This window comes from Hemitrygon akajei, unplaced genomic scaffold (genome assembly GCF_048418815.1).
Source record: "Hemitrygon akajei unplaced genomic scaffold, sHemAka1.3 Scf000115, whole genome shotgun sequence".
In the NCBI taxonomy this organism is placed as follows: domain Eukaryota; kingdom Metazoa; phylum Chordata; class Chondrichthyes; order Myliobatiformes; family Dasyatidae; genus Hemitrygon; species Hemitrygon akajei.
The window spans coordinates 2,134,009-2,150,886 of record NW_027332001.1 but is presented as its reverse complement, the minus strand read 5'-3'; the positions used below and the strand labels follow the sequence as shown (position 1 = coordinate 2,150,886).

At 43.6% G+C, this 16,878-nt stretch overlaps 1 protein-coding gene across 1 annotated transcript in view; it reads left to right on the top strand.

Moving 5' to 3' along the window:
• Positions 1-621: 621 nt before the first annotated feature.
• LOC140723493 (NACHT, LRR and PYD domains-containing protein 3-like) overlaps positions 622-16,878 on the top strand; it is a 404,351-nt gene continuing 388,094 nt past the window's right edge. Inside the window, exons 1-2 of the mRNA XM_073038060.1 lie at positions 622-636; positions 816-1,028. Of these exons, the coding sequence (XP_072894161.1) occupies positions 622-636; positions 816-1,028 (228 nt within the window). The remainder of the gene's footprint in view (positions 637-815; positions 1,029-16,878) is intronic.

Here is a 16,878-nt window from a genome sequence, read left to right as displayed (position 1 = left end):
GCAGCATCTGTGGAGGGAAATGGACTGTCAACATTTCGGGCCGAGACCCTCCCTCTGGACTGAGAGTCGACGGGAAATAGTCAGAGAAAAGAGGTGAGGGGTGGGGATGGGGCAAGAGCTGGGGAGTGAGTGGTGAATCCAGGTGAGGGGCAGGTGGGAAGGTGGAAGTGGTGACAGGGGTGGGAGGTGAGTGGTTGGGGCAACACGGGGCTGCAGAAATGGAATTTAATTCCATGAAGGATTAACAGAAAGGTTGTAAAGTATATGGTTTAGAGATTTACCACACTGATTCCTGGAGGACGACGAAGTCTCACTGATCGTCTTCACATAAAACAGAGGCCGGCAGATGTGTGGGGACCGAGGGGATCGAGGAAATGAGGACCGGGCAGAAACATGTGGCTGAGATGGGAGAGCAGGTTCCATCTTGTTGATGGTTAGAGGGGCTGAATGGCCACCTCCTCCTGTTTCTCACTTGATGTTTCAGTGAGGCAGGAGGAATGTGAATAATATTATTACTTATAAAGATAGAAGTGATTTGAATGAAACCTTTTCGGGTCTGACTTGTGTATCGGATCGGGATGGGAATCGAACCCGTAACTCCGAGATCCGAGAGGTGGAGCGATGGAGACGCCAAAGGTACCGAGGGCAAAATAAAAAATGTAGCTGGTGTAAATATGAAATAACGTGTAAAATGCGTTATCGGTATGGTTAAAATGCGGTGGGTCGGGCAGTGTGTGAGGGGCGAGGAGCAGAGTCATCGGTTCAGACGGGAGACCCTCCACCCGACAAGTTTCTCGCTCCCATTTCAAACGCAGATCAGCAGCATCTGCTGTTTACGCTTCCGAGGCCCCGCCCCCGCTCTCACAGTCTCCGGATGGACGGGGTTTTCTTTCCGTTCTCTGTTGAAGCGGATCGTCGGCGTGGAGCCGGTGGACCGATTGCTGTCTGCGGGGCAAATTGATCAAGTTCCCATCGGTCAATGTTGTGGCGGGTCACTCGGGATGAACGCGACCGACAATTTCCCATCGGTGAGTACTGAAGCCGATCCCGGGGGAGGGAAACCTGATGTTGTGCAGAGAGTCCCGTTAACTTCCTCGAACTGGCGGCCTCGTCCCGCTTCCGGGATACAACCTGTCGTGGTCGGTCCGGGTTATGGGACCATCACACCGAACCGCCTGAGATGAGCCGCCGCTCAGCCCCTGGTGTTCTGGTCCCAGGAGCGGGATGAGGTGGTGATGCCCGGACTAAATCCATCCACTCAGTTGTACCTGGTGAACTTTACCTCCATCACCCGGCCCGGTATCGGATCCAAACTTCACCTGGATCGACGCCTGGGGTCGATAATTGTTTTACATATTTCCAGCATACTGGAAGCGGCCGTTCAGCCCGTTGTGTTCTTGCAGACTCGAGGGTTAAACAGAGTAATCGCACCCTCGGGAGACTCCTCCACGTGTATGAGTAGTTTCACCTTTCCCCGTTCAGACAGGACAGTGAGATCCAGATCTCTCACGTCCTCTTGGAGGACTAGGAAGTTAAATTCCATCTTTTTTCCATTGCTATGACTTGCCGAAACACTGACAGTGTTTCCCGATGTCTGGCCCTATTAATGCGAGAGTTAAGTCTAGTTCATGTTTGCCCAGCCTGTATCCCAATGCCGCAATGATATATTTCAGCAATCTCTCTTCTAAACGTTGTCTTCATTGTGAAGTTTTGTATTGCACCTTTCTATTTATTTATTTGTTTGTTTGTTTGTTTATTTATTTAGTTAGCTAGTTAGTTAATTAGTTAGTTATTGTTCGCTAGGAATACCAAAGGTTTAGTTGGACACAACACGTGGCAGGGTAAAAGCAACCATTTCAATTTTTGATTCACCGTTACAAAATGGCTGCAGTGTTAATCTTTGTCATAACATCTGATGTTGAGTTTGTTATTTCCTTTCTCGGTTATTTTCAGTGAGCCACTTCCTCTGTTTCCAGGGTAACGGCCCGTCAGAGCTGCAGCAAGTGTTGCAGTTTTTATCGCTCTGTGGTCACCGCCTCTCAGCGTAGAGACAGTGGCCTCGGGAGCAAATGTAACAGAGTGATAGTGGGAGGAAAGGATGCTGTGAGCATTCTCTGTGTGGGATGTGTTACACCAGGGTCAGAATGAACTCAGAACTAACAAATTGTTTGGGGTGGGATGGCATTTACAGTCTAGGTTGGCAATCAGTTACTATCTGTGCGTTAAAATGAAGAGGGAGAAAATACTACAGTTGCAGGAAATTTAAAGTAAGGAGGTGAAAATACTGGAGACGCTCAGCAGATCGGCAGCATCTTGGACATTCTCAGTTCTGGAACTGGGTCTTCCACCATTTGTCCTTTCAGAGATGTAGTCTGATGTACTGAGCTCCCAGCATTTTCTACTTTATAATTTTACATTTTGTTCCGGCTACACTGCAGGAAACATGGCAGCCAGCTGTGCTGGGCAAGATCTCACACAGCAGGAAGATTGTGATCAAATGTGCTCGGTTTAGCTGCTGGGGTCAGGCTGAAGTGTATCCGCATCCTCTATACAGACCGGGGAACCAGCCTGAGCTCTGGCCCCGGCAGAGGGTCATTAGCTTCCAATTCCACTTTAGTTTGTGAATCGGAAATGGCAGGAACTCCACGGCAAATTGCCGGCACCAAAGCGTCTTTGTATGGGTGATAATATTGGGCTGGTGTCTCTGATGATATGGAATTGGCAGTATACGGGCTACAGTCCAGGTTGGTAATTCTGCAGCTGGGATCGGAATTTTCTCAGTCTGCAGTGAAGCTGAAATCCCGGGCGGTCGGGCATTGGTTATGGGGAAATCACCGTCTACACTGTCCAATAGGATATCATATCTGTCAAGTATTTTCGAGATTAGTTAAGAATGAACTAGGGCGTATTGCATCATTTTTTGAGAAAGATAGACCGGCATGGATTAGAATAGAACTAGATAAAATAGGAGAAAATACACCAGAAGATTTTATATATAAATGGGAATCTAAATGGATACGGGAAAAGAAAGAATCTCCTATATTAAAACATTTGATTGACTTATGGAATAAGATAAATGTTGATGATGAGACAAAGAAATCTTTATTAGCAAAGAGATCTTTAATTCAAAATAGACTTATTCCTTTTACAATGGATAATCAACTTTTTTATAATTGGTTTCAAAAAGTGATTAGATATATAGAAGATTGTTTTGAAGGAGGTATATTAATGTCATTTGATCAATTAAAGAATAAATATAAAGTATCAAACAACACTCTTTTTTGTTACTTCCAATTAAGGGTTTATTTAAGAGAAAAATTAGGTCAAACAATGTTATTGCCGAAAGCTAATGAAATAGAAACTTTAATTCAAAAAGGAAAAACTAAAAAAAATATTTCTTGAATGTATAGCTTGATTCAAAAACAGGCATTTAAACAAGGAGTCCATAAGTCAAGACAAAAATGGGAAAGTGACTTGAATATTAAAATTGAAGAAACAAATTGGTCAAGACTATGTCTTGATAGTGTGACAAATACAATAAATGTCCGGTTAAGATTAGTGCAATATAACTTTTTACATCAATTATATATTACACCACAAAAAATAAATAAATTAAACCCAAATTTATCTGATCAGTGTTTCCGATGTAACCAAGAAATCGGTACTTTTTTACATTCTACTTGGTTTTGTTTTAAAATTCAACCTTTTTGGACAAATTTAAGAGTTTTATTGGAACAAATTATTGGAACACAGCTTCCACATAATCCAATATTATTTTTATTAGGCGATATTGAAGGGATAAAATCGAAACCCAAATTGAATAAATATCAGAAAGAATTCATAAAAATTGCACTGGCTGTAGCCAAAAAGGCTATTGCAGTTACTTGGAAATCGGATTCATACTTAAGTATAGATCGTTGGAAGAATGAAATTTCCAGCTGTATTCCACTTGAAAAAATTACTTATAATTTAAGAGATAAATATGAAACATTTTTGAAAATTTGGCGCCCTTATTTACAAAAGACAGGATTAAATATATAGGTGCTCCGAAGATAAAATAATTGGTTATTTAGGGAAATAAATAAATATATATACTAAAGTTATTACTTACTCCGTAGAGCATGTGGGGATCTTCCGATATCCAGGCACTCTTTCTTACATTTTTTTTCTTTTTTTTCTATAGGGATGTTAGGGGAGGGGCTAAGGGGAGGGGGGAAGGGTATATATTTTTTTCTTTCTGTAATCATTTGAAAACTCAATAAAAAAAGTTTTTTTTAAAAAAGAATGAACTAGTGCGTTAGGTGAAGTTGGGCAGTGATGTTGTTCATCTGAACTTTGGTAAAGTCTGTAACAAGTTCCCGCATGGCAGCTGATCGGGGAGGTTCGGTCACGTGGGATTCACAGGGAGCTGGCGAGATGGATTCACACCGGGCTTGAGAACAAGAAGGAGAGGGGGATGAATGCAGATGGTTCTAGCGAAAGGAGGCCTGTGCCAAGTGGGATGTGAGTGTCAGTGTTGAGACCTCTGTAATTTATTATTCATGCCATTGATTTGTATGTGAATGTACATGGCTACACAAAGTATTATGTACCGTTGTGTTCAAGGTACTGTAGTAAATATATTATCAAGCTGGAGAGGGTGCAGAAGAGTTTGCTGAAGATGTTGCCTGGACTAGAGGGCCGAGTCATAGGAAGCTTTTGGCCGAGCTGGGTCTTCATTGCAGAGGAGAATGAGGGTGACATTATAGGAGTTCATGAAATCAAGAGGGAATATAGATAATGTGGTTGGTCGTGATATTTTACCCAGGTTTCAAGATTCAAAATTCTTTAATGTCATTCCAGTAACAAGTGCAAAGGAGAACAAAATAATTGTTACTCAGGACAGAAGAAAAAAACCAAAATGATGGAGACCACAATAATAAACAAAACACAATACATGAAGTATGATAGTTTAAAAAGATTGATTCTGTGTCCATGAAGTGATGTTAAGCACAGAAGTGTCTGGACATATGAGACTGACATTGATTCTTACACGCTTGGGCGATCATGGCTCTGCACATCCAATGATCCCTCACAGCGTCAATGATATCCCGCACACTTAGATCTGTTAGTTCTTTCACAGTGTCCATATATTTTCTTCGTTGTCTTCCTCTTCCGCGTTTCCCAGGCATAGGGCCTTGCATTGTAAGACATCCTATCTCTCCCTTTCTGATGACATGCCCCGGGAATTGAAGTTCCCTCTCATTTAATGTTCTCATTAAAGATCTTTTGGTATGGGTACGTTGGAGTACTGTCTCGTTAGCTACCCTGTCTCTATGTGATATCTTCAGCATTCTTCTAAAAAAAATACATTTCTGTTGCTTCTAAGTTTCTTTGGAGTTCTAGTGTTACAGTCCACGTTTCGGAAGCAAGATTGACCAGATGTAGCATTTTAGTAGCCTGAGCCTTGTTGTCATAGAAATGTGTCTGTTGGTAAAAATGGGTTTCATTTTTTGGAAGTTGGTTTTGGCAATGGAAATTCTTCTTTTTATTTCTACTTTACTTCTCGCATCTTGTGATATAAAGCTACCAAGGTATTTAAAGCTGGTCTTTTGTTCAACCTCTTGGTTACCGATGGACAATTGGCAGTTGGGAGTATGCTGCTCTTTTTATATTACCATATATACATTTTTTTACCGTTGATGGTTAGACCAAAATCTGTACTTGTTTGTACCCTTTGTCTAGGAGGATTTGTAGGTCTTCTGCAGCACTTGCTATTAGGGTGGTATCATCTGCGTATCTTATATTGTTGATGTAAACACCTCCAATTTTTATCCCATCTAGGTCTTCTGTTTCTCTGAGTATCATTTCAGTATAGATATGAAATAATTTCGGTGAGGCAACGCATCTCTCTCTAACTCCCCTTTGAATTTTAGTCCAACTGCTTATATTATCATCATTTTTACCGCCACTGTTTGATTCCAATATAAATTTTGAAGCCGTTATTGGTCCCTTCTGTCAATGTTTAGTTAAGTGAGAACTTGAAATAATTTTTCATGTTGCACTTTGTCAAATGCTTTAGTGAAATCAATAAAACATAAAAAGAGATCATTTTGATATTCAATTGCACTGCTAAGAGTGTTGTAAAGCAGGAACTACCATGAGACTTACTGAATGCACCGCAAAAGGGTAAAAACAACCACTGGAATTTTAGTACCACCATTACAAAATGCCTGAATGTTCTGTTCATTTTTGTCACAATGAAACCGAGAACGTGTCACACTGAGTTTGTTATTTCCCCGCTCGGTTATCTTTGCGAGCCACTTCCCCCGTCACCAGGGCAACAGCTCACCAGAGCTGCCGAGAGTGTTGAACAAGTTTATCGCTCTCTGGTTGCTGACACTCAGCGGAGAGAGAGTGGCCTCAGATACGAGGATGCTTTGAGCATTTACTGTGCGGGATGGAATGAAGAAGATTGTAGGGAATGTTTTTGTGCGATTCTGTTCTGGGTGTCAAACATCTTGCAGTCAGTCAATCGTTTCTGCATCAAAAGAACAAAATGAAATCTCCTGCACTGAGTTTCCAGTGCTATATTTTCAATTTTATATTTAAAACATTTTGTTCCTGTTACACGACGAGGAAAGTGGCTGCTAATTGACCTGGGCTGCACTGCACTCAACAATAAAATAATGAACAACTGTGTTCAATGTAACTGTGGGAACAAGCTAAAATGTATCATCACCCTCTTTGTGATCCAAGGCCCATGTTTTACAGCTAATCCCCGTCCAGAAAGAGGATCACCAGGCTCCAGTTCTGTCATGCTTTGGTGTGGGAGTGTAAGTTTTTGAACTGTGATTAGCTGAGACACTGCCGCATATTACCGGCAGCAAAGAGCCCTGGGAGAGTTGGTGCTTGAGATGTAATCTTGGGATGGGGGCTCCAGGAATATGGAATTTGCATTGTTTGTGCTTTGCTCTACGTTGGTGCTTTTACAGAAGCAGATATCTCCGGTGTCTGGATATTGGTATCGTGAATCTTTCAATGTGAGATGTGGGAACACCCAGTGTGAGATGTGGAAAATATGTGCCAGGCTCTCAGTGTGGGCTGTGACCCTCTGAGGTTGGATCCTGGGTTACCACACATGTCTTGACCCAGATAAAATGAATCAGGGGATCAAGTTGTCCGGGTTTATGTGACGTTGAGCGAGTATTTCTGTTCTGTGCTCACATGTTTGGTTCTGAAGTTCCTTTGGAAGCAAAGCAGAGAATGAGTTCCCATTCCATCCCTCACAGGGAGAGGCTGTGATTAAATACGCTGTTTTGTGTTTGCACCAGTAGAAATAGACCGGGGTTTCAGAATTCAATTCACATTTGGACATTCCCCCTCACTGTCACCTGTCTATCTGCCAGTGGGAGTCAAACAGAAACTCAAGATGCTGAAAAGTAAATCAACCCCGTCCATAAAATCTAGAGTTGGTGGAGGGGGGGGAGTTAGGACGGGAGAGATTATTTACACCAACCGAATAACAACAAGCCCGGATGCAGCGGAAATGAAGAGGGTGTCTGGATTAGACGGAGAGTCTGGGATCTGAGAGTGCAGCCTCAGAATAAAGAAGCATCAGTTTAAAATTGAGATGAGAGGCATTACTTCAGCCAAGGGTTGTTTGATCTGTGGAATTTGTCACCACAAACAGTGATGGAGGCGATCGCTGGGTATATTCATGTTCTGGGTTGCTAAATAGGTTGAGTGTTATAACAGGGAAGCAAGAATACGGTGATGGAAAATAATCCTCCATGATTGATTATGGAGCAGACTGGAATGACCGAATCACTTAATTCTACTCCTATATATTGTGACTTGTATCTTATACCATGACTGAACGATGACTTCCTTGTATCCCATCACAAACAATAGGAAATCTTCAGATGCTGGAAGTCCAAGCAACACACACAAAATGCTGGACTAACTGAGCAGGCCGGGCAGCATCTATGGAAGAGAGTAGCGTCGACATACAGATGCTGCCTGGCCTGATGAGTTCCTCCAGCATTTTGTATGTGTTCCTTTGTATCCCATGTCAGGATTTGTAAGGTGTGAGGGACAGTTACAGATTTCTTCACTCGGATCATGACATACGCGTTCAAAATTTAAATGTCAGGTTAATGCTTTGTTCTCGTTTGTTTTAGTAACCTACTTCATTATCTCTCTGGTTAAAGTTAGACCTGCGGTGAGAGATTTATTGGAAGAGAAGTCCACGACTGGAAGCAAATCCCAAATGTAGACGAGGGAACAGCAACAATGAACCAGCCCGACGACGGAGAGCACCAATTCGAGAGAACCCTTCTGACTCGGAGTTTCCATTGATTCAGTCAGGAGAAAGTTTGGTGAGTCTCATTTTCTCTAACACTGGTCCTTTAGACATTACATTTCTGTACCAAGGAAGGCAGGAAATAGCTGGAGTGAGACTGAATACACCTAGAAATACCAGTTATGCCAGTTGCAATCATTCCAGATCTGCTAATGTGCTGTCAGCATCAGCTCCGTGAAGCCACGCACATTCCTCATATTGTTTGCTCATTTGAAACTCTTATCAGTTCTAATGTTTCCTTGCTTGTCTGTGTTAGGTCACAATAATCTCAAAATGCATTGAGAATTTCCTCCATTTATAAGAGGCTGCAGTTTTTATCTGCTCCAGTGATTGCAGAAATGCGGAATTATCGTGAACTACAGCAACATGTCATTGACTCCTCTGTCTATTGCAAGCTGCAATGATATACTTGCCCTCGAGTGTATCGTCGTGCAAGCCTCTGCTAAGAGCAAACCCTCTTGAAGCCAAATGTCCCGGCACCACACTTCATTCAGTCCTAACTAGCAAATGCCAACCAATAATTTACATTTACATACACTGTCGTCATCAAACACTTTTCTTCTAACAAATAGTCAGAACCTATGAATCTGTGAATAAGTATAAATAGGTTTTGCAATGTTCCCATTTGACCCTGTACCATGGGTTATATCTGTCCTTGAGATGAACAAGTGTTCTTTCAGCCAGGACTGCTGGAGCTGCCGGAATCGTTTTAAACTCAGTTATTTCGGGATGGGAAGCAGCGTGTTGGGTCAGATGATGAAGCTGTTGATATTAGCTGCCATGTGCAGAAGTTCGCTGATGACACGGCCATAGTGGGGTGTGTCAGGAATGGACAGGAGGAGGAGTATAGGAAACTGATACAGGACTTTGTGATATGGTGCAACTCAAACTACCTGTGTCTCAATATCACCAAGACCAAGGAGATGGTGGTGGACTTTAGGAGATCTAGGCCTCATATGGAGCCAGTGATCATTAATGGAGAATGTGTGGAGCAGGTTAAGACCTACAAGTATCTGGGAGTACAGTTAGACGAGAAGCTAGACTGGACTGCCAACACAGATGCCTTGTGCAGGAAGGCACAGAGTCGACTGTACTTCCTTAGAAGGTTGGCGTCATTCAATGTCTGTAGTGAGATGCTGAAGATGTTCTATAGGTCAGTTGTGGAGAGCGCCCTCTTCTTTGTGGTGGCGTGTTGGGGAGGAAGCATTAAGAAGACGTCTTAATAAGCTGGTAAGGAAGGCGGGCTCTGTCGTGGGCAAAGTACTGGAGAGTTTAACATCGGTAGCTGAGCGAAGGGCGCTGAGTAGGCTACGGTCAATTATGGAAAACTCTGAACATCCTCTACATAGCACCATCCAGAGACAGAGAAGCAGTTTCAGCGACAGGTTAATATCGATGCAATGCTCCTCAGACAGGATGAAGAGGTCAATACTCCCCAATGCCATTAGGCTGTACAATTCAACCGCCAGGACTTAAGAACTTTTTAAAAGCTATTATTAATGCTTTTTGAGATAGTGATTTAGATGCATATCATATTTTTTACTGAGTTAAGTATTGTATGTAATTAGTTTTGCTACAACAAGTGTATGGGACATTGGAAAAAAAGTTGAATTTCCCCATGGGGATGAATAAAGTATCTATCTATCTATCTATCTATCTATCTATCTATCTATCTATCTATCTATCTATCTATCTATCTATCTATCTATTAAGATATATCCAATGTTCAGAGAGACTGTGAGAGGTTTGGCTGTGGACTGGCTGTGTGCTGTGAAAAGCAGCAACAGTTTCCGCTCCCCCCACACACACTCCCCCTCTCACCTTCCTATTTTTTGCTGGTGTTAATCGCGAGAGTTAGGAACTCTTTCTACTCACTGAACAGTGAAATTAAAGCCTGTGATTCCATTCAAAGCCCAGTTTCTTTATAAAGAGTGGGGTTGAAGTGTTATCGAGATGAACATGGGGGAATGCGTAGCGGAAGTTTAAATCAGATCAGCAGCAGTTTTGGAGGGCCGAGTGGTCTCCTTATGCATTTGTTGTGTTAATTAGAAAAGTTCTGACAGTTCAATTAGTGTAAGACAATGTAACTTCAGCATATTAATTATATTGTGGTACTGGAAAGAAACACTGCATTGATTAACAATATACATTGAGATTTGTGCGTTAATGTTGGACGCCAGCGGGTTGCAGATCGACCATGACTCATTCGGTGATCTGGCCAGCGCGGTACGGGACCGAAGGATGCGCTCCCCGTTCCCTGTTACGCTACCGCGCACTCCCGCTTACCGCCTGTGCGTGCCCTCTCAAGGAGCTTCGTCACACTAACACTCCCGGGCTGACGTTGAGACGATTTAAGCGGGCTGCACGTGCCCGGTATGTCTCGTGAAGTGACGTGAGATTTACTTGCCTCTCATTGGAGATTTCAAATACCTATTTAGTATACCAACCAATGGGGATATGAGCTTCGTCATTTGTCATTCAGGAGTTGCCTCCGTAGACCCCACCACGTGTTTCCTACCTGACTGCTGGGAAAGATCCAACAAGCTTGTTTTTGAATGTCATTTTTCTTCGCCAAGGAGTTGGCGGAGCCGTAAGGGTGACACATTGAAGTGGGAGAATAGGGGGTTTCTCTTCTCAGAAGTGGCGAGGACGAAGAAGGCTTCAGTATATCTGTTGCAGACACTGGTAAAGTGTTGCCCTGCAAGTGCGGTGTGGGGAAGGAAGTGATTTTGAGAGCAAGTCACGATCATACTATGGGACACAATGGGAACCGATGGCTGCCATTTTTTTAATGTCTGGCTTTTAAAAAAAGGAGTAGACTGACTCACCTTAGGCCAGCAGGCTGTCCCAGTGGCTGTTGTGGGGACAGAATCAGGATCAGACTTTATTCGCCAAGTACCTATGCACATACAAGGAATTTACTTCCGGCAGATGTTGTCTCTCTGCTCAAAACAATACTAATGATAAATATAAATGAAAATATAGATTATACATACAGGTAGTGCAATCCAAGTAATAGTTAGCCGACAGTTAACCGGCAGTTAACTGTTCAGCAAAGTGACCGCAGTAGGAAAAAAACTTCTCCAATGCCTATTAGTCTTAGCCTGGAGCGATCTGAAGCGCCTACCAGACGGAAGCAGATCAAACAGCCCGTGCGCAGGATGGGAGGAGTCCTTTATGATGTTCCCCGCCCTCTTCTTCAACCTGGAAGAGTACAGGTCCACAATAGAGCGCAGGGAGGCGCCAATGATGCGCTCGGCAGTCCTCACTGTGCGCTGTAGTCTGGTTCTATCCTGCTTGGTGGCGGCTCCAAACCACACAATGATGGAGGGGCACAGGACAGACTCAATGACTGCAGTGTAGAACTGCAGCAGCAATTCCTGAGGCAGACCGTATTTCCTCAAGAGCCGCAGGAAATACATCCGCTGCTGGGCCTTCTTCAGGATGGAGCTGATGTTCTGCTCCCACTTCAGATCCTGAGAGATGGTGGTTCCCAGGAACCTGAAGATGCTTGGAGTATGGTTGCTCCCTGCTTGCATTAGCAATTTATCTGAGGAATAATTTGAGCGGCACCATCCGTGGCCGGAGGTCACTAGGTCAGAGCGTTTGGCTGTCCGGTTCTTTCACTGTGACACCCCGAACTCCACATCAACTCCATCCAAACCACCCAGGGCGAACTTTAATGACCAACAAACCATAATTGCTCTCAGTGATCAGCGATCTGAATGATTCAGTCGCTTTTAGAGGAAGGGATACCTAGAATTGACATTGTGGAAGTGTTTAGTTTCCCAGGTGCCAAGACTGTGGACGAGAGGTGTTCTGTTACCTGATGCAATCTGTGTTTTCCCTCCTGACAATTCCAGTTAACATCAATAAAACTGCTGTTTATGAAAATCCTAAACAACAAGACTCTACCCTGACTGCAGCCACTCCATCCCAAAGCAGACCACCCTGCACAGTCCTCCCCTCTGATGACGCATTGCTCATTGCGCATGCTCGCATTCCCGGAAGGGCGGTGTTTTCCTTTCCATTCTTTGTTGAATAGGTTTCGGGGTCGGAAAAAGTCCCCCGGGCGGGGAGCCGGGGGATGGGTCACTGACTGCGGGGTGAAGACATAACTTTCCCATCGGTGAGTATTGAGACCAGTCCCGAGTGAGGAGGTCTGATGCTGGGCAGTGAGACCCGTTATCTCAATCGAACTGGCGGCCTTCGCCCCGCTTCCTGGACGGAAACTGCCGGGGTCAGTCCGGGTTGTGGGACCTGCACCCCAAACCGCCTTGGATGAGCTAACGCTCAGCCCCTGTTATTCTGCTCCTCGGGAGGGGTGAGGATGAGGCGGTGATGCTGGGAACACACCCATCTTTCGCCCGTTTGGACAAGGCAGTGAGATCTACATCTGTCATGTCCTTTCGTTGCAAGTGGGGAATGTGTTTCTCCTGACTCCATTCCACTCTTCCAACCTGCCGAAATGCAGCCTGTGTTTCTGGGTATATTACCCATTTGTGTGAGAATTTGGTCTTTTCTATTTTTCTGAGCTACTCAAAAATATGTACACTTTTATTAAACCTCCCTCCAGAATTTCCAGTTTATCTGATATTCCCACACAATTAAAATGAGGATCTGGCTTATTGCCACGGGAGACACTCCACCAGTCACAGGATCCTGTGTCCCCCTCTCATTTTACCGCAGATCTGCAGCATCTGCAGGTTTCATTTCAGCCCCGCCACCCCCTGCTCTGATGGTGCAACAATCACTGCGCATGCTCACTGTTCCTGGATGGGCGGCAGTTTCCTTTCCATTTTGTGTTGGGATTGTCTGCGGGGTCGGGATTGGGAGAGGACCCTCGCCCCTGGGGCAGTGAACTGGGGGAACATCACCAGCACAGGCTGAATTAAATGCAGCGTGAGGCAGGGTAAAAGGAGCCAATACAACTTCAATTTCATTATTATGGACTGTTGCCGCGTTACTCTTATTCATAATGAAACTCGCAGTACATGATGTAGAGCTTTGTTATTTGCTTTTTCGGTTATCTTCGGTGAGCAATTACTCAGTAACAGCCCAAGAAGGAGTGCTGCCTGTTTTTTTCTTTAATTCTCTTATCACTGCCCCTCAGTGAAGAGACAAGTAACTTCAGGAGGAGATGTAACAAATTGACAGTGAGGTGCGGAGGTATTGGGGATGGATGTTGTCAACATTGATGTATTGGAATAAAGAGAAAACTAGTGAATATGGGCATTGCATTTCAGCAAAATCTGTTCAGGACATCACAAGCATTGTGAAATCAGTCAATGTTTGTTCATTGTTTAAGATAAAAAAAAGAGAAATTACTGAAATTCTGGGAGATCTCCAGCCTCCCAGATAACCACATCTGCACCAGGTGCACCAAGCAGCAAATCCTCAGAGAATGAGTTGAGGAACTGGAGCTGCAGCTCGATGTCATTTGCCTCATACGGGACGCTGAGGAAGTTCAAAGTAAAAATTATCAGAGTACTTTTAAAACCACCATCCCCTCAAAACTATTCAGCAAACTCCAAGACCTGACCTCAATACATCCTTGTGCAATTTGATCCTGGATTTCCTCACTTATAGACCCCACTCAGTTCAGATTGGCAAACACATCTCCTTCACAATCTCCATCAGCACAGGAGCACCACAGGGATGTGTATTTAGCTCCCTGTTCTACTCGCTTTACACCTGTGACTGTGTGGCTAAGTACAGCTCCACCACCATAACTTTTTAAAAGTTATTATTAATGCTTTTTGAGATAGTGATTTAGATGCATATCATATTTTTTACTGAGTTAAGTACTGTATGTAATTAGTTTTGCTACAACAAGTGTATGGGACATTGGAAAAAAGTTGAATTTCCCCATGGGGATGAATAACGTATCTATCTATCTATTTATCTATATATGCTTGCTGATGATACCTTTGTTGTGGACTCTGTCAAAAGGGGTGGTGAATCAGCATACAGGGGGGAGACTGAAAACTTGGCTGAGTGGTGTAATAACAACAACCTCTCACTCAATATCAATACGACCAAAAAACTGAATGTAGAATTCAGGAGCGGGAAGCCCGAGGTCCCTGAGCCAGTACTCATTGGAGAATCAGTGTTGCAGGGGGTCAGTAACTTTAATTTTTTGGGTTTCACTCTCAGAGGTTCTGTCCCGGACCCATAATATAAATATAATTATGAAGAAAGTACAACAGCGCCTCTACTTCCTCCAGAGACTGTGGATATACGGTATGACATCAAAAACCTTGGCAAACCTCCATAGATGTGTGGTGGATAGTCTATTGATTGGCTGCATTATGGACTGGTCAAGAAGTACCAATGGCTTTGAACAGAAAATCCTGTAGAAGGTATTGGATTTGGTCCAGCATGTCACGGGTAAATCTCTCCCAACCATTCAGCACATCTGCATGAAATGTTGTTGTAGAAAAGCAGCATCCATCATCAAATATCCTCAACGCCCAGGCGATGCACTTTTATCTCTTCTGCCATCAGGTAGAAGGTACAGGTGCCTCAGGACGCGCAACACCAGGCTCCAGAACAGTTATAATTTTACAAACATTTGGTTGTGAATGTACAAGACTTGACCAGTAAGTTCGCAGATTGCACAAAATTAATAGATGGCGTTCACAGTGAAGATTATCGTAGCTTGTAGGGGATCTAAATGGGCAGAGGAGTGGTAAATAGATTGCAAAGCCAACCCGAGCAGCAATGTTTTCATGTAGAGGCTGGTCAATATGTGGAGGGACCTGCCAGAGGAAGTGGACGAGGCAGGCACAATTGTATAATTCCAGAAACAGTTTGAATATTGTTACGTACCCGTGACACGTGACAGTGGTGTACATGTCGCGTGACAGGTGTTGAAGCTATAGTGGACTTGAGGTAATGGTCTTGTGATGGTGGAGTGACGTCATTTCCCTGCCAGTAGAGGTCATGTGACAGGTTTTTTTTACAGGGTATAAAAGGAGGACCCCTCCCTGTGAGGAGGAACAGTTCGTGGCTGGATTTGCCATGCTGACTTCATGCCACTGCGTGATTTAGTATTATGACGCAGTTTAGTTGAAAATTGGAGTTTTATCTAATGCCTAAAGTTTAAAAGGTCATTGCCAGCAGTTCCTTTATAATACTGCTAGTTGAGAATCAGTGGAGAGTGAAGATCGGAGTTCGGGAATTAAAAGATCGACGAGAGTCTATTTCGACGGTGAAACGGGTTCGACCTTGTTTGATCCTCATTCGGAAGGAATTCGTTGACTGTACCCATGTTAATCCCTGTGAATAGCAGAAAGGATTGAGAGCAGTTTTGTAAAGAAAAGGTCAGTGCCCTTAAGCCATTTCATTCTTCCTAAATTCTTTGTGGGAAAAGTTCGATTTGGAACTGAAGCAAGACGACGTGAAAGAGAATTTAAATCGTTTAAAAAGTCTCTCCCTTAAATGGACTGTAAGCATTTTGAACTTTTGCAATACTACTTTGAAGAACGGTTTTTGCAACATCGCTTTAAGAACTGTTTAAGCTTCATTGCTTTAAGAACTGTTTAAGCTGCCGCACAGCAGCTGATTTCCGGTTAAGTTAGTGATTTGTTTACTTTTGTGGGTTTGTTTTTCAGTGTTTTAATAAACGTTTTATTTGTTATCAAAACCCTGCCTCACTCATATATTTATTGTTGCTGAGTCCGTAACAATATGTAGATGGAAAGAAGAGGCCAGTAGGGAAATAAACCCATCACAGGGAATTGCGACCATCTCGATGAGCACTGTGGTCAGCATTGTCCCATTGGGCTGAAAGGCCTGTATCTGTGCTCTGTGATTCTATCGGTAGACGCACCGGGCAGATGTATAGACATGGTGTGGTAGTTGATATTAACAGGGAATGTTCTGTCCCTAAGCCAACGGATGCTGTGATACAGGGGATGGCGATACTGTTATATTTGCAAAGTACTGTAATCGTACTCTCTCTGACTCACAGTCTGCTTGTTTGTAATTCAGGGCATCAGCAGCAGGTGGAGCTGTCTTGCACCGGGATCGGAATGTAAACAAGAAGACGACAATCAACAATCGTCAGTCACAATCAAAATGGATAGAGGTATGATCATTGGGATCTTTATAATTAAACTTCTGTCCGGTTGGCGCACACTAGTACAGATGAAGAAACTTATTAACTGGGCACAGAAAATTTTCATCAAGCTGGGCCATTGATCCCACTGGTAAAGCGGCCTTGAGTCATTGATCGATCTAACAGTTCCAGCTCAGGGACCTGACACCGGTGATGGTCGAATCACTCCGCTCACCATGCAAAGCTTCACCTGAGTGAAAGGAACAGGGTCTCCTGAATCAGGTGGCTGTGAGTGAAACACAGTAATGCAACAGCGGGCTTGTGGGTTATGTAAAAGTCCAGGGTCAGTTTCTGCTTCACCTCTTGACTGGCCCTGATGTGTAAGATATCTCTCAAGTTTCATTTATAAAATTCAGAACCGGAAAGCAGGAGCATTCCCAGGAATTCAGAGATTGCATGATAACAGAGCATT